General features: G+C 48.3%; 1 protein-coding gene across 1 annotated transcript in view; it reads right to left on the reverse strand.

Moving 5' to 3' along the window:
* Positions 1 to 22,310, reverse strand: part of LOC143981716 (uncharacterized) — a 154,490-nt gene extending 132,180 nt beyond the window's left edge. The window contains exon 1 of the mRNA XM_077479757.1: positions 22,170 to 22,310. Within this exon, the coding sequence (XP_077335883.1) occupies positions 22,170 to 22,239 (70 nt within the window). The 5' untranslated portion in view covers positions 22,240 to 22,310. The remainder of the gene's footprint in view (positions 1 to 22,169) is intronic.
* Between the last annotated feature and the right edge of the window lie 762 nt (positions 22,311 to 23,072).

The following is a 23,072-nucleotide window of genomic DNA, read 5'->3' on the forward strand; positions in this document are numbered from 1 at the left end:
TCAGATAATCCGACCGTGTGTGGGCTCCATCTAACTTTTTCCGTCAGAATGTCCGACCAACAAAGTTTGAGAGCTGGATATAAAATCTTTCGACAACATGATCTGATCGGACAGTTTGTAGAGAATTCCGATCGGAAGTGCCACGCATGCTCAGATCAAATTACAAGCCCAAAGCTATTGGCTACTAGCCTGAACGTAGTCTCGTCGTAACGAACGAACGTCATCACGTTCCATACGATTGGATTTTCCGACAACTTTGTCCGACTGTGTGTATGCAACGCCAGTTTCGGATAAAATCCGATGGATTTTGTTGTCGGAATGTCCAACCGCGTGTACAAGGGCTAATGTGTTTTTGCAGCAATTTTTGTTTTTTAATCTACCCAAAAAAATGCAAAAAACGCAGTGAAATGTGCGCAAAAATCAAAACACACAGTAAAAAGCACTGCAGAAACAGATAAAAAGCAAAAACTGCATAGGTGAGTACCGGGCCTTAAGCTGGCCTCACGGATCAATTTTCAGGTGAGAATATTCAAATGAAAAATCTTTGTACAATCGCTGAATGAAAGAATTTTGTTTGAAATTTTCACTTCATTTCTGAACAAAAACCACATACACTGTCGGAAAATTCCTTTGACCAAGAAGTTTTCTATTTCCAAATTTTCCCGTCACTGTGTTTGAAAATGAACGTCAATTTGACCCACTTTTTTTTTTAAAGTTATTAACCGACTAATCAATTAATCGAAACAATAATCGGCCAACTAATCAATTATGAAAATAATCGTTAGTTGCAGCCCTAAAACCGACCATTAAAACTATAGACCAGGGTCGGGAACCTATGACTCGCGAGCCAGATGTGGCTCTTTTGATGGCTAAATCTGGCTCTTGCCTCCCAATCCGCGGATCGCGTGGTATGCCGATCCACGGATTGAGCCCATAGGAAAGGCTGCGGCTTCGGCCTAGCTCCGGAGCCACGGCCATCCTGGTACACCCGGCGGCAGCCTAGGTGAGCGACATGCTGACGTCATCATCTCCGCCCGGCTCATCTGCTCCCGGATCTGCCTAGTGGTAAGCAGGCAGAGTCAGACATAGGGAAGAAGTGCATTACAGTGGGGGAAGAAGTGCATATTACAGTGGGGGAGATGTGGATATTACAGTAGCGGGAGATGACGTGGATATTACAGTGGGGGAGATGACGTGGATATTACAGTGGGGGAGATGTGCATATTACAGTGGGGGAGATGACGTGGATATTACAGTGGGGGAGATGACGTGGATATTACAGTGGGGGAGATGATGTGGATATTACAGTGGGGGAGGAGACCTGGATATTACAGTGGGGAGATGACGTGGATATTACAGTGGGGGAGATGACGTGGATATTACAGTGGGGGAGATTATCGATATTACAGTGGGGGAGATGACATGGATATTACAGTGGGGGGAGATGACGTGGATATTACAGTGGGGGAGACGACGTGGATATTACAGTGGGGGAGATTATCGATATTACAGTGGGGGAGAGGACGTGGATATTACAGTGGGGGAGATGTGTTGTGGATAATTTTAGATGTATTTATTATATGTATTGTCATAAGAGTCCTCCTGTGTTCATTCTCCCCCAGCCCGCTCTAAAAGAGCTGACTGGGGCAGACTGACGCTGGTTGAGATCCATTAGGTAGTGGATAATATCTTGGGGTTGGAAAGAAAGGTGTTTGCGGAGTGAGGGTATGTCCGCCAGCAAAAGGGCCCCTGTACATTGTACAGATGATCGTCTGGGGACATATGCTTGCTCTGCGGGTATTGGTTGTGTGCGGATGTGTGCACATTGTCTCTGCTGTGTCTGATCAGCACATGGAGATAGGCAGTGCACATCTGTAGATAGCTTTCCATTCACAAGAGATGTAGAATTATCCAAGTATACATTGTTCTCTGGAACAATGTATATATTAAGGATTTCTATCAACGGAATTATAGTCATCGTTCATTGGTTTTGTATGGTTTCCATCATTGAAGGCATTTAGTCAATCTGTGTCACAGACTATTTTAATGTATACATGTCTGTCATTGGTACCTTCTATTGTATTGTATTGTATTGTCCTTATATGGGCATTCACATCCTGTTACTGCTGTGAGGTCACATCCTTTGTGGGAGGTGTTCAGCTGTTGGAGGCAAACCCTCCAGGGCGTTGCTTCCAGTGGGAAAAGTAAATAAAAAGCTTTGGTCAAGGTGAGCTCAGGCTCTTGCTTGCTGACGATGAAGGAGAATGAAAGGTGATGTCTCTTTAATGGGTAACCAGAGGGGCCTGGCTGAGGAGCAGCCAGGCTGAGATGAGGATGTAGGTTGCATTGGGGATGTCTGGTCATTGGGATGGATTGGTTGGAGAAGGTAAGCCTAAAGCATTATATCATTTAAGATGGAAATGGGTGCTTATTGGAAGCACAGTAGTAGATGGGGCTATGTGCATAGCATAGCAGCCAAATTTCTACGACATTATGGCGACCAACGAAGGGACCAAACAGAGCCTCCCTCTACACAGGCAGAAAGGGGGAGAACAGAAATACATCTTCTCTGCCTGATGCATTGGGGAGGTTCTGCTTTGTGAAAAGAACAATTTTCCATCTTTTTGAGATAATGCTGGAAGTTTGATTGTGTGTGTGTGTGTGTGTGTGTGAGAATGTGTGTGTGTGTGTGTGTGTGTGTGAGAAGGTGTGTGTGATTTGGATAACAAGTTTGTAATGTATGTGAGAAATGGATGAATTTTGATTTTTACCTATGTATGGAACAGGTAGACTGCATGAGTTTTGTAGAGCAGTTTGTAACTGCAAGTTTGTGGTGCCATGCGGCCTTGTGTTGAATGGGATACGACCTGTGGGAAGGGAAACAATGGCTTGTTATGGAAGCTTTGTTTGAGAAAAGAGGCGATGTTTGAGCTGGCCTGGGATATATTGTGTTATATTGTGGTTTTATGTGGTGTTTTTGTTTCATTGGATAACATGTGTTACTAAGAGTGCATTCTCAATTGTATTCTCATTGTTTGTATGTGGTAACAAGAAGATGTCTGAACCCACCGCGGCAGCCCTCTTACGTGTCGGCGGTGTTGTATTTTTAGTAAGAACATGAAAGTAAGGGTTACAGAGGGGTTTAGTTATTATCGGTTTTGAGGAATGTCAATGGCAATTTACCAATGTACACGAATGTTGTATTGTCTATGAAGGACAGAGTAATAACTTTTGTTTATAAGTATCTTTTCAGGTCCAAGGAGTTTCTGAAAGGGTATAAGAAGGTAAAAGTATCATAGGCTATTTCACAGTTTACCCCGTGTGTTTTCCTCCAGTTTGTAATGAGGAAAAAGGGGGGATGAGAGTGGTGAGTGACAAATTTTCAAACCAATAATACTAACTACTCTAATTCTAGCCAAGTTTGTGACAGGTGACTGAGTCGTTGTAAAGAAGATTGAAGAACGAGAAAAGGATGAGAAGTATCTTTTTATTTATATTTTTTTAAAGTGTATTTTCTAACTAGGTACGGAAGTGAACAGGACACATGGTAGGGTCTACTCTGAGTCTCCACTGAGCTCTAAGTGCCCCAGCAATGATGACAGCGGTGTATGAGATATATAGGCATATTGGTGTGAGGAGTTTTTGACAAACTAGTACAATCCAAACAGACACATGACAATAGAATTTAATGATACATTTCTAGAGGGTAAAATTTATTATAATTTTAAAAATAGCTCTGGTTCTTGCCAGTTTTGGTAACCGGATAACTAGGTAGCCCACAAGCGTGTTTCAGCTCTAGTTTGGTATTAATGTGGATCTACAGCTTATAAGGTAATTCCCCTAAGGCAAGAGGTTCATGTGTGCTGGTGAATCTCGTCCCAGCATCTTATATCGCGGCCGATTCTGATGGCACGAGAGACGGTGAGAATGGCAGGGACAGCTGGAAGGGAATTGCTTGTACACGGTGGGGGGTTGAGCTTATGAAACGATTGAACAATTTCTCATCCATTGAGGATGGGATGTTTTCATGTAACTGTTGAAGCTACAAGGAAGTTCCCACAATCCAAGGGTGGTTCCTGGGATTTCATAAGTAAAGATTGCTATACCTGGATCGGGGATACTGGTGGCAAAGTTCAGGCCCATATGGATAAGGCAAAGAAACCTAAAGGGCAAAGCCAGAGCTATAGCTAGTGAAGGTTGGAATCTTCTTAAGGGTCTGGGAATCTGGGGGCATTTAATTTTTATTTTTGCAGCGGATCATATTTGAAGGAATTAGGGGTATATTTACTCCAGATTTTTTTTGTTTCTATTCTTCTATATTCCGTGATGAGGCGTTCCTGTTGCCTGATTGGACGCGTGACCAGAGCCCGAGCAGATGAGCCCAAGATGCCTGACCCAAGAAAAATGACACAGAGGATCCCAGACCGACCAGCGACTACTACAGCTCACCATGTCATCCCTCCTGAGGAAAAGTCTACATGTCAAGCCGTGTTTTCCTTTTTATGGGCTCATATGGACTGTAAGGCCAGGTGTAAGAAGATCGAAAGTCATCGAGGGACACATGGGATCATATGACAAAGAGGAGGAGCTGTTGTGGAAAATTTTAGATGTATTTATTATATGTATTGTCATAAGAGTCCTCCTGTGTTCATTCTCCCCCAGCCTGCTCTAAAAGAGCTGACTGGGGCAGACTGACGCTGGTTGAGATCCGTTAGGTAGTGGATAATATCTTGGGATTGGAAAAAGGTGTTTGCGGAGTGGGGGTATGTCATCCAGCAAAAGGGCCCCTGTACATTGTACAGATGATCGTCTGGGGGCATATGCTTACTCTGCGGGGATTGGTTGTAGGCGGATGTGTGCACATTGTCTCTGCTGTGCCTGATCAGCACATGGAGATAGACAGTGCACATCTGTAGATAGCTTTCCATTCACAAGAGATGTAGAATTATCCAAGTATACATTGTTCTCTGGAACAATGTATATATTAAGGATTTCTATCAACGGAATTATAGTCATCGTTCATTGGTTTTGTATGGTTTCCATCATTGAAAGCATTTAGTCAATCTGTGTCACAGACTATTTGAATGTATACATGTCTGTGATTGGTACCTTCTATTGTATTGTATTGTCCTTATATGGGCATTCACATCCTGTTACTGCTGTGAGGTCACATCCTTTGTGGGAGGTGTTCAGCTGTTGGAGGCAAACCCTCCAGGGCGTGGCTTCCAGTGGGAAAAGTAAATAAAAAGCTTTGGTCAAGGTGAGCTCAGGCTCTTGCTTGCTGACGATGAAGGAGAATGAAAGACTGCTAGTGATATCTCTTTAATGGGTAACCAGAGGGGCCTGGCTGAGGAGCAGCCAGGCTGAGATGAGGATGTAGGTTGCACTGGGGATGTCTGGTAGTTGGGATGGATTGGTTAGAGAAGGTAAGCCTAAAGCATTATATCATTTAAGATGGAAATGGGTGCTTATTGGAAGCACAATAGTAGATGGGGCTATGTGCATAGCAGCCAAATTTCTACGACAGATGACATGGATATTACAGTGGGGGAGATGTGGATATTACAGTGGGGGAGATGATGTGGATATTACAGTGGGGGGAGATGATTTGCATATTACAGTGGGGGAGATGACGTGGATATTACAGTGGGGGAGACAACATGTATATTACAGTGGGGCAGATGATGTGGATATTACAGTGGGGAAAATGACGTGGATATTACAGTGGGGGAGATGACATGGATATTACAGTGGGGCAGATGACGTGGATATTAAAGTGGGGGAGATGTGGATATTACAGTGGGGGAGACATGGATATTACAGTGGGGGAGATGACGTGGATATTACAATGGGGGAGAGGACGTGGATATTACAGTGGGGGAGAGGACGTGGATATTACAGTGGGGGAGAGGACGTGGATATTACAGTGGGGGAGAGGACATGGATATTACAGTGGGGGGAGATGATGTGCATATTACAGTGGGGGGAGATGATGTGCATATTACAGTGGGGGAGATGACATGGATATTACAGTGGGGCAGATGATGTGGATATTACAGTGGGGGAGATGACGTGAATATTACAGAGGGGGGGATGTGCATATTACAGTGGGGAAGATGTATATTACAGTGGGGGAGATTGTGGATATTACAGTGGGGGAGATTGTGGATATTACAGTGGGGGAGATGACGTGGATATTACAGTGGGGGAGATGATGTGGATATTACAGCGGGGGGAGACATGGATATTTCAGTGGGGGGAGAGGATGCGCATATTACAGTGAGAGAGATGTGCGGAGATGACGTGGACATTACAGTGGGGGAGATGACATGGATATTACAGTGGGGGGAGATGACGTGGATATTACAGTGGGGGAGATTATGGATATTACAGTGGGGGAGATTATGGATATTACAGTGGGGAAGACGATGTTGATATTACAGTGCGGGAGATGGCGTGGATATTACAGTGGGGGAGATGACAACATTACAGTTATAATTAATCAAAATTAGATGATTTAATCGATTAAAACAAAAAATCGATTAATCAAACATGAAAATTTTAATCAGTGACAGCACTATTAAAAATTTAAAGCATTCTTATGTATTTTAATCCATTAATTTCCTACTGCTCATGTTCATGGTTGCAGGTGGCTGGACCCAATCGCAGCTGTCTTCCGGGACAACATCAAATTATTTAGGGATGCGTAACGTGTACGGGTTGTTGTGAGGTCACAAAACAAAAACAAAAAAAAAAGAGAAGTATCGTACTTTTCAGCAGGAATGGACAGAGGAATTCGCCTTTGTGGAGAGAGCAGGTTATGCAATGTTTCTAATATGCAATGATAAAATTGCATCGATGAAACAGTCCAATATAAAGCGGCACTTCGACACACTCCATACTACATTTGCATCGAAATATCCTGCGGGGGACAGCAGGAAGAAAGCATGTCAAGAGCTACTGTGCAGAGTGCAAGCTAGTCAGCAGCAACTCCGTGTTTGGACCCAACAAGGTGACTGGAATTCAGCTAGCTTTGCTGGTGCTTTAGCAATTGTGAGAAACGGAAAGCCATTCACAGATGGGGAGTATGCCAAAACATTCATGTTTGATGTTGCCAATTAACTTTTTGACGACTTTTCGGATAAAGACAAAATGATCAAATCAGCGAAAGGTGACATGCTACACGTGTGGTGGAGCTGTCCTCAAATTGTCACCTACTGGGACAAAGTTAGGGATGTAATCTGACAAATTACGGAAACTAAAAACAAACTCACGCCTGAGTGTTGTCTCCTGCATATATCAGACCTCTCTGTAGCTAGATACAAAAGATCCCTCACTAAACATCCCCTAGTAGCAGCCAAAACGCTAATTCCCAAGTACTGGAAACTTACATCATCTCCCTCAATTAGAGAACGGATATACACAGTTAACCACATTTTTAAACTTGAAGAAACGCTGGCCATTGCCAATGAATCAGCATATAGGTTTCACAGAACCTGGGCACCTTGGCTCCAATTCAAGCTTTCTGGAGCATTTGCCAAGCTGACAGCCGGTTGAGGCCTTACTTGGGAGACAGATGTACTTCATCCCACTAGTCCATTAGTCGACCTCCAGGCTGATAGCTCATGATCGGTCTATGTGTCTACTCTCAGCCCCCATTGGGGTTGAGTTGGGTCTCCTGTGTTGGGGTTTATATGCCCTGCTTTAGCAATTACATACTTCATCCCTTGCGCTTCCCCTTCTCCCTAGGGTTATAATAATATTTTTTTCTCTCTCTTCCCTCTTTACCCCTTCCTCTCCCCCGTCCCTTCTTCCCTGTCTTCGCAGCTCTCTTTCTTTTTCACATGACATGCAGTATTGTGGCTGCACTTGGGTCCAAGTGCTGGGCTACACCTCTACGGACCTAGCTTTGGACCCTAGTTTACAACGTTCTTGCTAATGTATTACTGGGATTGCTCTAAGTCAAGTCTTACCTGCAGTATTACACTGAAAATTGTAACTTGCTTTGTGTGTAAGACTTTTCACACGCAGTTTTCCTTTCAACAGCTTGTTAATAAGTATTTTTATCGGGGGGAATAAGACTTACTCTATGGGAATTTACCTTATGTCTACACACTATTCCGGGGACAGAGTAGTTTTATATTAAAGAGGATGTAAACCCTGATGGGTTTACTTCCTCTTTGATTCCCTGCAAAGGAATAGTAGTCCATTATGTGTCACTTACCTGACATAGGAGTCAGCGAAGTCACCGCTGTCCCCTGTAGTTCCGAGCGTCCATCTTCTTGGTGGGTCTCGCTACTCCGGCGCTGTGATTCACCGGAGCAGCGATGACGTCACTCACGCGCATGCGCACGGGAGCCGACACTCGCGGCATATCACCGCGATCTGCGGCCTGCCCAGTGCGCCTGCGCGCCGCTGTCTACGGCACATGCGCCGTAGACAGTGGTGGCTGTCTTTGGGTAAATATCTCCTAAACCATATAGGTTTAGGAGATATTTCTTGGACCACAGGTAAGCCTTAATCTAGGCTTACCTATAGGTCAAAGTGGTTTGTAAGGGTTTACAACCACTTTAACCACTTGAGACCTGTGCTATAGCCGAATGACGGCTACAGCGCGGATCTCCTTTTCCGGGACTACGTCTATCCCGTGCACGAGCGGCCTGCGTGCCCCCTGAGGGGCACGCACGGCGCGCTCTGTGATCGGTGAGTCTATGAGACTCGCCTGATCACCGATCCGTGCAAGGGGTCGATCCCGACCCCTTATCATGTGATCAGCTGTCAGCCAATGACAGCTGATCATGTGATATAACGGAGCCGGTAATCGGCTATTATTCCTCCTCACGCTGACAGCGCGAGGAGAAAAAAAAAAAGCCGATTACCGGCGGCCGTGATCGGGACATCAGTCCCGATCACGGCCAGCCCTGCCAGTGCCCACCTGCCCCCTGCCAGTGCCCACCTGCCCCCTCATAACTATACATAATTAAAAAATAAGTGCCCCCGTCAGTGCCACCCAGCAGTGCCCACAGTGCCACCCAGCAGTGCCACCCAGCAGTGCCCACAGTGCCACCCAGCAGTGCCCACAATCTGCCTCAACAAAGGTGCTGCACCCCAGTACCACATATCAATGCCCATCAGTGTCATCTACCAGTGCCCATCAGTGCCGCCCATCAGTGCCACCTATCAGAGCCACCTATCAGTGCCACCTATTAGTGCCCATCAGTCCCATCTATCAGTGGTACCTATCAGTGCCCATCCATGCCACCCATCCGTGCCACCCATCTGTGCCACCCATCCGTGCCATCTTATCTGTGCCCATCTTTGCCCATCAGTGCTGCCTTATCTGTGCCCATTGGTGCCGCCTTATCTGTGCCTATTAGTGCCGCCTTAACTATGCCCATCAGTGCCCACCAGTGCAGCCCATCAGTGCCCACCAATGCAGCCTATCAGTGCCGCCTCATCAGTGCACTTCAATGAAGGAGAAAAATGACCTGTTTGCAAAATTTTATAACAAACTATTAAACATGATTTTTATTTATTTATTTTTGCATCTTTTTTTTGTTTGTTTAGCAAAAAATAAAACTCCGAGCTGTAATTAAATACCACCAAAAGAAAGCTCTATTTGTGGGAAAAAAATGATAAAAATTTCATTTGGGTACAGTGTTTTATGCCCACGCAATTGTCATTCAAAGTGCATCAGCGCTGAAAGCTGAAAATTGGTCTGGGACTGAGGGGGGTTTAAGTGCCCAGTAAGCAAATGGTTAATAATCTTTTCAAAAATGGATCTGGTTGATTCCTTCATATGCACGTGATCCTTGTTGTAACCTATCTTGGAAGGCAATATTATGATTATCTCTGTAACGGCAATACAATGTCTATTTCAATGTAAACGGATGACACTGCGAATGTACTTCCTCTTTTGTTTTCTTTTGTTACTACAAATCTTTAATAAAATATATTGTTTAAAAAAATAAAATAATCAAATGAATAAAAGACATGCCTCTGTCGGCAAGAACAGTTCACGATCGTACCATCATGATGGCAAATCAAATTGAGGCAACACAAGTGAAGGACATACATGCAGCACCATTCTTTTCTCTCACTTTGGATGAGTCGTAAGTCATTTATCTAAGGTCAGCGTGAGGAAAGTCTTGCTGTTTTGCCCATGAAAGGGACAACAAGAGGGGAGGATTTATTCAAGTCTTTCACTGAGCTCGCTAAAAAACAAAATCTACCGATGGATAAACTTATTTCAGTGTGTAGTGATGGTGCTCCGTGCATGGCGGGGAAAAACAGAGGATTCATAGCGCTTCTTTGTGAACATGAAAAGAGACCCATCCTAAGTTTTCACTGCATCCTACATCCGGAGGCGCTTTGTGCTCAGATGTGTGGCGAGCAGCTTGGTGAGGTGATGTCGCTGGTCATTCAGGTGGTCAACTTTATTGATGCCCAGGCTTTAAATGATCGCCAGTTTAAAACACTACTGGATGAAGTTGGGAATAATTATCCTGGTCTGCTTCTGCACAGCAATGTGCGTTGGTTGTCAAGAGGGAAGGTGCTCAGCTGTTTTGCGGCTTGTCTGAGCGAAATCAGGACTTTTCTTGAAATGAAAAACGTTGAGCATCCTGAGTTAACTAACACTGAGTGGCTCCTGAAGTTCTACTATCTCATGGACATGACTGAACATCTGAGCCAGCTCAATGTGAAAATGCAAGGCGTTGGAAATACAGTCTTAGCCCTTCAACAAAAAAACCTATGCACCCAATGTGACACTGCACTGTCCAAAATTAGCAGCTAACACGCTAAACATGAATATTTTTAGCACAAATGTAGTAAAAGTTATATATAAAGTGCAGCGCTAAATAGTGATATGTGGGTCTGTGAACACAAAAATTTGTGACAAAAAAAGGAGGAAAAAATGTGTTCAACCCTTACAACATTACATGCAACTATACGGTGCACACAATATACATAATATGTAAAAAAGTGAGTGAAATGAATAAATAAATTGAAATACAATTTAGAAAAAATTAGTACAAGAAGTCCTTTTATGTGCGTGAAATCCCAAAAATGAAGTGAGGATATCTAAGGAGCAATCCAAAGGTAGTTCTTCCAAAAAAGTCACCCGAGTGCTGATACCACCACCTTGACAGATGTAGGCTTACCAGATATTGTTGACCCGAATGAACACCCCAGATGAAGTCCTAGTGGACGTAACGCGTCGGGAAGACTCTACTACTGCTCAGTTTTTATTGATAAGCACTTGAATGACTACTTAAATGTAAGTTCATTACTAAATTTTAAAATAAATTTTATTTTAAACAGTATCACGCTATTTTGGCCCTATTTTTCTATCCTATGTGGATTCCGGTTGTTGTCGGAGATCTCTTCTTAATGGTTATGATCACATGTGTCCAAGAATTGGAGAAAGGCAACCCTCATGGTTTGATTAATCGATCCGCGATCTGAAAGTTTGTGCCCCAGATTGGAGTAATAAGCACTTGTGACCCCGTGAATATATGTTCATTCGGGTCAACAATATCTGGTAAGCCTACATCTGTCAAGGTGGTGGTATCAGCACTCGGATGACTTTTTTGGAAGAACTACCTTTGGATTGCTCCTTAGAGATCCTCACATCATTTTTGGGATTTCACTTACATATGAGGACTTCTTGCACTAATTTTTTCTAAATTGTATTTCTATTTATTTATTAATTTTTTTACATATTATGTATATTGTGTGCACCATATAGTTGCATGTAATGTTGTAAGGGTTGAACACATTTTTTCCTCCTTTTTTTGTCACTCATTTTTGTGTTCACAGACCCACATATCACTATTTAGCGCTGCACTTTATATATAACTTCTATCCCTTCAACAAGCAGTGTTTTCATTTGAAAACAAGCTAGAACTCTTCATCGCCGACATTGAAACAGGTCGTTTACTACACTTTGAAAAACTGGGAGAGTTTAAAGATGCATGAACAGCAAGTGACCCTCAACATCTTGATCTTCAGCAGCTAGCGGGCTTCACGTCTAATCTCCTGCAGTCATTCAAAGCGCGCTTTGGATAATTTCGTGAGCGTACTCGTCTTTTTAAGTTCATCACCCATCCACACGAGTGTGCAGTTGACAGCGCGGACCTGAGTTACATCCCCGGTGTCAGTGATTTTGAGCTACAAGCTGCTGACCTGAAGGCCTCAGACATGTGGGTGAATAAGTTCAAGTCGCTGAATGAAGATCTGGAGAGACTTGCACGACAGCAAGCAGATTTGGCGAGCAAACACAAGTGGACAGAAAGGAAAAAACTTCAACCCGCGGACCAGACGATTGTGAAAACTTGGAACGCTCTTCCGGTCACATACCACACACTGCAGCATGTGAGTATTGCTGTACTGACAATGTTTGGCTCTACGTACGCATGTGAGCAGTCTTTCTCACATCTAAAGAACATTAAGCCCTTGTACACACGGTCGGAGATTCCGACGAAATGTTTCCTATAGGACCGTTTTGTCGGATATTCCGACTGTGTGGTCTCCATCGGACTGTTTCCATCGGAATATCCAACGGACCAAGTTTTCCCTCTCTCTCCCCCTCTCCCCCTCTCCCTATCTCTCATGTCCTCTCTCTTTTCCTAACCCTTCTCTCTCTCCTTCTCACATACTCGTCTCTCTAACCCTCACCTGCCTCTCCCTCTTCTCATCTCTCTCTCATCCTCCTCTCTCTCTCTCATCCTCCTCTCTCTCTCCTCATCCTCCTCTCTCTCTCTTCTCTCTCTCTCCCCTCCTCTCCCTCATCTCTCTCCCTCCTCTCTCTCTCACCCTCCTCTCTCTCTCTCATCCTCCTCTCCCTCTTCCCCCCCTCTCTCTCTCCCTCACCTTTATCTCTATTTCTCCCCCTCCTCACCCTCTTCCTCATCTCTCTATCTCTTTCTCGCCCTTTTCTCTCTCTCTCTCTCTCTCTCTCTCTCATCCTCCTCTCTCTCTCACCTCCTCTCGCTCTCCCCCTTCCCCCCTCTCTCTCTTCCTCCACTCTCTCTCACCCTCCTGTCTCTCTTCCTCATGTCTCTCTCCCTCCTCTCTCTCTTCCTCATCCTCTCTCTCCCCCTCCCCTCCTCTCTTTTCCTCACCCGCCTCTCCTCTTCCTCATCTCTCTCTCGCTCTCCCTCATCCTCCTCTCTCTCTCTCTCTCTCTCTCTCATCCTCCTCTCTCTCATCCTCCTCTCTCTCTCCACCTCCTCTCTCTCTCCCCTCCTCTCTCTCTTCCTCATCCTCTCTCTCTCCCCACGCCTCTCTCTCTTCCCATCCTCTCTCTTTCCCCCCTCTCTCATTCTCCCCCCCCTCTCTCTCTCACCCTCACCCTCCTCTCTCTCACTCTCCACTCCTCATCTCTCTCTCTCTCTTGCCCTTTTCTCTCTCTCTCTCCCCCCCTTCCCTTATCTCTCACGTCCTCCTCACCTTACTCGCTCTCTCCCTCCCTCCTTCTCACATACTGCTCTCTCTGTCCCTCACCGCCTCTCTCTCCCCTCCTCTCTCTCTCTCCCTCTTCTCTCTCCCCCTCCTCTCCCTCTGCCTCATCTTTCTCTCTCACACCCTCCTCTCTCCCCCCTCCCCTCTCTCCCCCTCTCCCTATCTCTCATGTCCTCTCTCTTTTTCCTCACCCTTCTCTCTCTCTCCCTCCTCTCTCTCTCTCCTTCTCACATACTCCTCTCTCTAACCCTCACCTGCCTCTCCCTCTTTCTCATCACTCTCTCATCCTCCTCTCTCCCCTCCTCTCCCTCTTCCTCATCTCTCCCCCCTCCTCTCCCTCTTCCTCATCTCTCTCTCCCTCCTCTCTCTCTCACCCTCCTCTCTCTCATCCTCCTCTCCCTCTTCCCCCCCTCTCTCTCTCTCCCTCACCTTTTATCTCTCTTTCTCCCCCTCTTCACCCCTCTTCCTCATCTCTCTATCTCGCCCTCACCTCCTCTCTCTCTCTCTCACCTCCTCTCTCTCTCTCCCCCTTCCCCTCCTCTCTCTCTTCCTCCACTCTCTCTCACCCCCCTCTCTCTCTTCCTCATCTCTCTCGTCCTCCTCTCTTTCTCCCTCCTCTCTCTCTTCCTCATCTTCTCTCTCCCCCTCCCCTCCCTTTACCTCATCCTCTCTCTCTCCCCCCTCCTCTTTTCCTCACCCGCCTCTCCCTCTTCCTCATCTCTCTCTCGCTCTCCCTCATCCTCCTCTCTCTCTCATCCTCCTCTCTCTCCACCTCCTCTCTCCCCCTTCCCTCATCTCTCTCTCCCCCTCCTCTCTCTCTTCCTCAACCTCTCTCTCTCCCCACGCCTCTCTCTCTTCCCCATCCTCTCTCTTTCCCCCCTCTCTCTTTCTCCCCCCCTCTCTCTCTCACCCTCCTCTCTCTCACTCTCCACTCCCTCTTCCTCATCTCTCTCTCTCTCTCTCTTGCCCTTTTCTCTCTCTCTCTCCCCTTCCTTATCTCTCACGGTCCTCCTCACCTTACTCGCTCTCCCTCTGCTTCTCACATACTGCTCTCTCTGTCCCTCACCCGCCTCTCTCTCCCTCCTCTCTCTCTCTCCCTCCTCTCCCTCTTTCTCTCTCCCCCCCTCCTCTCCCTCTGCCTCATCTCTCTCTCACCCTCCTCTCTCTCCTCTCTCTCACACCCTCCTCTCTCCTCCCTCTCTCTCCCCCCTCTCCCTATCTCTCATGTCCTCTCTTTTCCTCACCCTTCTCTCTCTCTCCCTCCTCTATCTCTCTCCTTCTCACATACTCCTCTCTCTAACCCTCACCTGCCTCTCCTCTCTTTCTCATCTCTCTCTCATCCTCCTCTCTCTCTCTCCCCCTCCTCATCTCTCTCACCCTCCTCTCTCTCTCTCATCCTCCTCTCCCTCTTCCCCCCTCTCTCTCTCTCCCCCTCACCTTTATCTCTCTTTCTCCCCCTCCTCACCCTCTTCCTCATCTCTCTATCTCTTTCTCGCCCTTTTCTCTCTCTCTCTCTCTCTCTCTCTCATCCTCCTCTCTCTCTCACCTCCTCTCTCTTCCTCCACTCTCTCTCTTCCTCCACTCTCTCTCACCCTCCTCTCTCTCTCACCCTCCTCTCTCTCTCACCCTCCTCTCTTTTCCTCATCCGCCTCTCCCTCTTCCTCCTCTCTCTCCCTCATCCTCCTCTCTCTCCTCATCCTCCTCTCTCTCTCTCATCCTCCTCTCTCTCTCTCATCCTCCTCTCTCTCTCATCCTCCTCTCTCTCCCATCCTCCTCTCTCTCTCCCCCTCCTCTCTCTCTTCCTCATCCTCTCTCTCTCCCCACGCCTCTCTCTTCCCCATCCTCTCTCTTTCTCCCCCCCTCTCTCTCTCACCCTCACCCTCCTCTCTCTCACTCTCCACTCCCTCTTCCTCATCTCTCTCTCTCTCTCTTGCCCTTTTCTCTCTCTCTCTCCTCCCCCTTCCCTTATCTCTCACGTCCTCCTCACCTTACTCGCTCTCTCCCTCCTCTCTCTCCCTCCTTCTCACATAGTGCTCTCTCTGTCCCTCACCCGCCTCTCTCTCCCCTCCTCTCCTCTCCCTCTTCTCTCTCCCCCTCCTCTCCCTCTGCCTCATCTCTCTCACCCTCCTCTCTCTCTCTCTCTCACACCCTCCTCTCTCCTCCCTCTCTCTCCCCCTCCCCTCATCTCTCATGTCCTCTCTCTTTTCCTCACCCTTCTCTCTCTCTCCCTCCTCTCTCTCTCTCCTTCTCACATACTCCTCTCTCTAACCCTCACCTGCCTCTCTCTCTTTCTCATCTCTCTCTCATCCTCCTCTCTCTCTCCCCCTCCTCTCCATCTTCCTCATCTCTCCCCCCCTCCTCTCCCTCTTCCTCATCTCTCTCTCTCCCTCCTCTCTCTCTCACCCTCCTCTCCCTCTTCCCCCCTCTCTCTCTTCCCCCCTCTCTCTCTCTCCCTCACCTTTATCTCTCTTTCTCCCCCTCCTCACCCTCTTCCTCATCTATCTATCTCTCTCTCATCCTCCTCTCTCTCACCTCCTCTCTCTCTCCCCCTTCCCCCTCCTCTCTCTCTTCCTCCACTCTCTCTCACCATCCTCTCTCTCTTCCTCATCTCTCTCGTCCTCCTCTCTCTCTCTCCCCCCCCTCTCTCTCTCTCCCTCCTCTCTCTCTTCCTCATCCTCTCTCTCCCCCTCCCCTCCCTCTACCTCATCCTCTCTCTCTCTCATCCCTCCTCTCTTTTCCTCACCCGCCTCTCCCTCTTCCTCATCTCTCTCTCGCTCTCCCTCATCCTCCTCTCTCTCTCTCTCATCCTCCTCTCTCTCCCCCTTCCTCATCTCTCTCTCCCCTCCTCTCTCTCTTCCTCATCCTCTCTCTCTACCCACTCCTCTCTCTCTTCCCACTCCTCTCTCTCTTCCCCATCCTCTCTCTTTCTCCCCCCTCTCTCTCTCTCACCCTCACCCTCCCTCTCTCACCCTCACCCTCCTCTCTCTCACTCTCCACTCCCTCTTCCTCATCTCTCTCTCTCTTGCCCTTTTCTCTCGCTCTCATCCTCCTCTCTCTCTCTCTCTCTCTCTCTCTCTCTCTCTCACACCCTCCTCTCTCTCTCTCCCCCATTCCCCCTCCTCTCTCTCTTCCTCATCCTCCACTCTCTCTCACCCCCCTCTCTCTCTTCCTCACTCTCTCTCTCTCCTCACCTCTCTCTCTCTCCCCCCTCCTCTCTCTCTTTCATCCTCCTCTCTCTCTTCCTCTCCTCTCTCTCTCTCTCCCCCCTCCCCTCTCTCTCTCCCCCTCCTCTCTCTCCCCCTCCTCTCTCTCCCCCCTCCTCTCTCTCTCCCCCTCCTCTCTCTCCCTCCTCTCTCTCTCCCCTCCTCTCTCCCCCTCCTCTCTCTCTTCCTCACCCTTCTCTCTCTTCTTATCACATCCTCCTCTCTCTGTCCCTCACCTGCCTCTCCCTCATCTCTCTCTCTCTCTCTCTCTCATACCTTTCTCTCTCTCTCCTCCCTCCCTCTCCTCTCCCCTCTTCCTCATCTCTCTCCCCTCCTCATCTCTCTCCCATCCTCTCCCTCATCTCTCTCCTCTCTCTCTTTTCCCCTCCTCTCTCTCTTCCTCATCTCTCTCTCTCTCTCCCCCCGCTCTCTTCCTCATCCTCTCTCTCTCCCCTCCTCTCTCTCTCTCACCATCCTCTCTCTCACCCTCCTCTCTCTCTTCCCCCTCTATCTCTCTCCCTCACCTTTCTCTCTGTCTCTCCCTCCTCTCCCTCTTCCTCATCTCTCTCCCCTCCTCATCTCTCTCCCATCCTCTCCCTCATCTCTCTCTCTCTCCTCTCTCTCTTTCCCCTCCTCTCTCTCTTCCTCATCCTCTCTCTCTCTCTCCCCCGCTCTCTTCCTCATCCCTCTCTCTCCCTCTCTCTCTCTCACCATCCTCCTCTCTCACCCCTCTCTCTCTTCCCCCCTCTATCTCTCTCCCTCACCTTTCTCTCTGTCTCTCCCTCCTCTCCCTCTTCCTCATCTCTCCCCCCCTCCTCTCCCTCTTCCTCATCTCTATCCCCCTCCTCTCCCTCTTCCTCATCTTTCTCTCTCACCCTCCTCTCTCTCTATCATCCTCCTCTCTCTCACTCTCTCCCCTTCTCTCCCTCATCTCTCTCTCATCCTCCTCTCTCCCTCACCTTTCTCTCTCTCCCCCCCTCCTCTCCCTCTTCCTCATCTCTCTCCCCTCCTCTCCCTCATCTCTCTCTCTCCCTCCTCTCCCTCTTCCTCATCTCTCTCTCTCCCTCCTCTCTTTCTCTCTCTCCCCCCTCTCTCTCGCTCTCACCCTCCTCTTTCTTTCTTTCCTCCTCCTCTCTCTCTTCCTCTTTCTCTCCCCCCACCTCTCTCTTCCTCATCCTCTCTCCCCTCCTCTCTCTCTCACCACCCTCTCTCCCCATCCTCCCCCTCTCCCCCCCTCTCGCTCTCTCCCTCATCTTTTTCTCTCTCTCTCTCTATCCCTCCTCTCCATCTTCCTCATCTCTCTCCCCCTCCTCTCCCTCATCTCTCACCCCCCCTCCTCTCCCTCTCTCTCTCTCTCTCATCTCTCACCCTCCTATCTCTCTTCCTCATCCCCCTCTCTCTCCCTCCTCTCTCTCTCTCCTTCTCACATACTAATCTCTTTGTCCCTTGCCTGCCTCTCCCTCATCTCTCTCTCTCTCATCCTCCTCTCTCTCTCACCCTCCTCTCTCTCTCTCCCCCCTCTCCCTCATCTCTCTCCCTCTTCCTCATCTCTCTCACCCTCCTCTCACTCTCTCCCTCCTCTCTCTCTCCCCCTCCTCTCTCTCACCATCCTCTCTCTCACCATCCTCTCCCTCTTCCACCCCCCTCTCTCTCCCACCTTTATCTCTCTCTCTCTCCCCCTCCTCACCCTCTTCCTCATCTCTCTCCCTCTCACCTTCCTCTCTCTCTCATCCTCCTCTCTCTCTCTCATTCTTTCTCATCCTCCTCTCTCTCACTCTCTCTCCCCCTTCCCCCTCCTCTCCCTCATCCCTATCTCTCTCATCTCTCACCCTCCTCTCTCTCTTCCTCACCCCCCCTCTTTCTCATCCTCCTCTCCCGCTCACCCAATTCAATGCAAAGGTGAGCGGTCGGCCTAAATTTTGCTGGTCAGTAAAAATGATAAATTAAATATAGATCATCATTAAAGCAGCCCCATCACAAAAAACAGATAAAAAGTCTTGCTGCTGAGATTGAATTTAAAGCATAAACTCAAAGAGAATGTAAAATGTAACAGTAAGGAAAGGCAGGTATATTGTGCTGGGGCTTGTAGTTCTACAGAGAGGAGAAAGGCAGGTATAGTTACATAAAAAAAGACACAAGTCCAACCTATGTGTGTGATTATATGTCAGTATCACATTGTATATTCCTGTATGTTGTGGTCGTTCAGGTACTTATCTAATAGTTTCTTGAAACTACCGATGCCCCCGCTGAGACCACCGCCTGTGGAAGGGAATTCCACATCCTTGTCGTTCTAAAACAGTAAAGAGCCCTCTACGTAGTTTAAGGTTAAACCTCTTTTCTTATAATTTTAATGAGTGGCCACAAGTCTTGTTAAACTCCCTTCTGCGAAAAAGTTTTATCCCTATTGTGGGGTCTCCAGTACGGTATTTATAAATTGAAATCATATCCCCTCTCAAGCGTCTCTTCTCCAGAGAATAAGTTCAGTGCTCACAACCTTTCCTCATAACTAATATCCTCCAGACCCTTTATTAGCTTTGTTGCTCTTTGTACCTTCCTGAGGACTGGTGCCCAGAACTGGACAGCATAATCCAGGTGCGGCCAGACCAGAGTCTTGTAGAGCGGGAGAATTATCGTTTTATCTCTGGAGTTGATCCCCTTTTTAATGCCAATATTCTGTTTGCTTTGTTAGTAGAAGCTTGGCATTGCATGCCATTACTGGGCCTATCATCTACTAGGACCCCCAGATCCTTTTCCTTCCTAAATTCCCCCAGAGGTTCTCCCCCCAGTGTATAGATTGCATTCATATTTTTGCCACCCAAATGCATTATTTTACATTTTTCTGTACATTGAACCTCATTTGCCATGTAGTTGCCCACCCCATTAATCTGTTCAGATCTTTTTGCAAGGTTTCCACATCCTGCGGAGAAGTTATTGCCCTGCTTAGCTTAGTATAGTCTGCAAATACAGAGATTGAACTGTTTACCCCATCCCCATCCTCCAGGTCATTTATGAACAAATTAAATAGGATTGGTCCCAGCACAGAACCCTGGGGGACCCCACTACCCACCCCTGACCATTCCGAGTGCTCCCCATTTATCACCACCCTCTGAACTCGCCCTTTTAGCCAGTTTTCAATCCATGTACTCACCCTATGGTCCATGCCAACGGAACTTACTTTGTACAGTAAATGTTTATGGGTAACTGTGTCAAATGCTTTTGCATTAGTGTGTTGGGACTTGTAGTTCTACAGAGAGGAGAAAGGCAGGTACACAATGGGACCAGAGCATGTATGTAAAACGAAAATGTACTTAACCACTTCCCAATTCAGCAATTGTCAGTAAAAGCGACGCAGTGCTGAATTGCAAAAAGTGGTCTGGTCTTAAGTCATCAAAATGGGCTGGTCTGAAAGTGGTTAAAGTGAAGCAATACCTTTTTTTTACTTCGGGGGGGGGGGTGTTGGGTTAGGGGTTGTAGTGGGGATGTCAGGGGCTGTAGAGGGGGGTCAGGGGCTGTAGTGGGGGGTCAGGGGCTGTAGAGGGGGAATCAGGGCTTATAGTGGAGGGCCATGGGCTATAGTGGGGAGGTCAGGGAGTGAAGTTTATAATACTGTACCAGTATGGCACATTGGCGGGTTGGCAGACATGGCTGGAGGGCAACTCTGGGCTGGTTGGTGGGCAACTCTGGGCTGGCGGGCAACTCAGGGCTGGCTGGCGGCCAATTCTTGGAGAGTTGGCAGGCATGGCTGGAGGGCAACTCTGCGCTGACTGGCAGGAACTTCGCCTCTTCACTTGCGGCCCCTTCACTGGCAACAACTCCAGGCGGCAGCTCTGCCTTTTCCAGGCCATGCTGCGACTGCGTAGCGTGGGAATATCTGTACTTGCAAGACACTTTCTGTACACCCGTGGGTATGTCGGTACTCGCGAGTGTATGTAAAGTGAGTGTACTTAAAGCAGGGCACGCCTGTATCAGGGGTATATCCAGGGGGCGGGGGGCAACAGGGCAATTGCCCCCCCCCCAAATATCACACTGACATGATTGTCACACCGCCAGCTGCAGCACTGCACTGCCCAAGTCTCTCTCACTCTCATCAGCCGATCAGTGGCAAAGAGAGAGAGACTCTAGTGTTTAATTATGCGGCAATGGGACCAGGAGGAGCCTAGAGGTGGGTGAAGCTGGGCCGCTGGCATGGCAACCCTGCACTCATTGCTAGCGCCTGGGCCGCCTGGCGTCTAGCAATGAATGACGTCATGGAGTCGGTCACAGAGCCGACGTGATAATGAGTGACACTCCAATAGAGGCATGTAACGCTGGACCTATAACACCACGCAGCGCAAAGCAGTGAGTAATTTCCAGGTCCCCTCTGCCCTCTGAGCAGTGTGTGAGGGAAGGGGCAGTGGCCGCACGCTGGAAGGAGTGCATGTCTGTGAACAAAAGAGGAGAGCGGTCGTGCTGTCAGGGCTTGGTGGGCGAAAAATGGGGCTGTGACTGAACTCTGTCTCTGAGCTGCTATATAGAAGGGTGTAAGCACCAATCAAGTGAAAATATGAAATGTGTGCCGATTTGCACCGCTGAGGCAGTTTTCAGGCATATACTGCCTCCCCAGTGTGAAAGGTGACCTGGTAAGTGACAATCCGCAAGGTGTGTCAGGGGACGTGGTAAGTGACAATCCGCAAGGTGTGGCAGGTGACGTGGCAAGTGACAATCCGCAAGGTGTGGCAGGGGACGTGGCAAGTGACAATCCACAAGGTGTGGCAGGGGACGTGGCAAGTGACAATCTGCAAGGTGTGGCAGGGGACGTGGCAAGTGACAATCCGCAAGAGTGGCAGGGGACGTGGCAAGTGACAATCCGCATCTGGTGGTAGGTGACAGTGGCAAGTGACAATACACAAGGTGTGGCAGGTGACGTGGCAAGTGACAATCCGCAAGAGTGGCAGGGGACGTGGCAAGTGACAATCCACAAGGTATGGCAGGGGACGTGGCAAGTGACAATCCGCATCTGGTGGTAGGTGACAGTGGCAAGTGACACCCTCAGGGCTCCCACTGATTCACCATTATGGTGAGTTGAACCATTTAATTTTATATAACAATGTAATAATAGAAATAATGCGCTTCAATCATCCTGACACCATAACAACCATGGTGCCGTGATGATTGAACGCCAACGCAAGCCATTTTCCCGATAAATTGCCCGCAAATTTTTTTTTTTCTGGCTGTGACCCTCCCGACACTAGACTCTGGATCCGCCCCTGGCCTGTATAGTGTGCTGGGACTTGTAGTTCTACAGACAGGAGAAAGGCAGGTATAGTGTGCTGGGACTTGTAGTTCTACAGACAGGAGAAAGGCAGGTATAGTGTGCTGGGACTTGTAGTTCTACAGACAGGAGAAAGGCGGGTATAGTGTGCTGGGACTTGTAGTTGAATCAAAAGCTCTGCTCAGGAATCTTTGCAGTCTTTGTATCTTTGGCATATCCAGTACTCCCAAATACAGTCCCCCCCTCCTTACCTCGTCCCCGCACCGAGCAGAGGATCCCCAGAGCCAGCAGAGCGCGGAGCCCGGAGCGGAGCCCGATCATAGCGCAGCAAAGAAAGCGGAGCGAACATCCGACCAACGCCACCACTCTACAAGCCTATGAGACAGGTGTACAGAGCGCCACCTACTGGGCGGCAACGGAACGTCCTCTCCTCCCACTGGGGCTCCGACCGAGATAAAGGGGGGTCTAGAACGGGACGGGACTGGAGGGATGACGAACACATGGGGAGTGATGGGGAAATAATGAATCTATTGTTGCTAGTTAATTTTACCACTTTTACTATTTCTGGGAACTCCAGATAGTACATTTAATACAGCCTGTAAACAGCAATGTGAAAAAAAAAAAAAAAACAACTCAGCAGATGTGCATTTTTTTGTTGCTTCTTAATATTTGCAGACAGATGGAGGGAATTATATAATTCATGGATCATGACTACGCAAATTCTGCTACAATCAGACAGATCTATGTGCAGGTGTTCAGGGGACCCAACATGGAATGAATCAGCTCCACAGAACCTTCCAATTTCCCACAGTACCCCCCCCCCCCAGCTTGCTGCAGAGCCTTCAGTCCCCCCCCCATTGTGCCCACCTCCTACAGAGCCACCTTACCTACCACAGTACCCCGCAGCCTGCTGCAGAGTCCTCAGCCCCCCCCCCCCCCTCTCCATAGTTCCCACCTCCTACAGAGCGACCTTACCTACCGCAGTACCCCCCAAGCCTGATTCAGAGTCCTCAGCCCCCCCCCCTCCATAGTTCCCACCTCCTACAGAGCCACCTTACCTACCGCAGTACCCCCCAGCCTGCTGCAGAGTGCCCAGCCCCCCATAGTGCCCACCTCCTACAGAGCCCTACCGCAGTACCCTCCAGCCTGCTGTA

This window comes from Lithobates pipiens, unplaced genomic scaffold (assembly GCF_037356315.1).
Source record: "Lithobates pipiens isolate NorthernLeopardFrog02 unplaced genomic scaffold, aLitPip1_a1.2 Scaffold_16, whole genome shotgun sequence".
Taxonomy (NCBI): domain Eukaryota; kingdom Metazoa; phylum Chordata; class Amphibia; order Anura; family Ranidae; genus Lithobates; species Lithobates pipiens.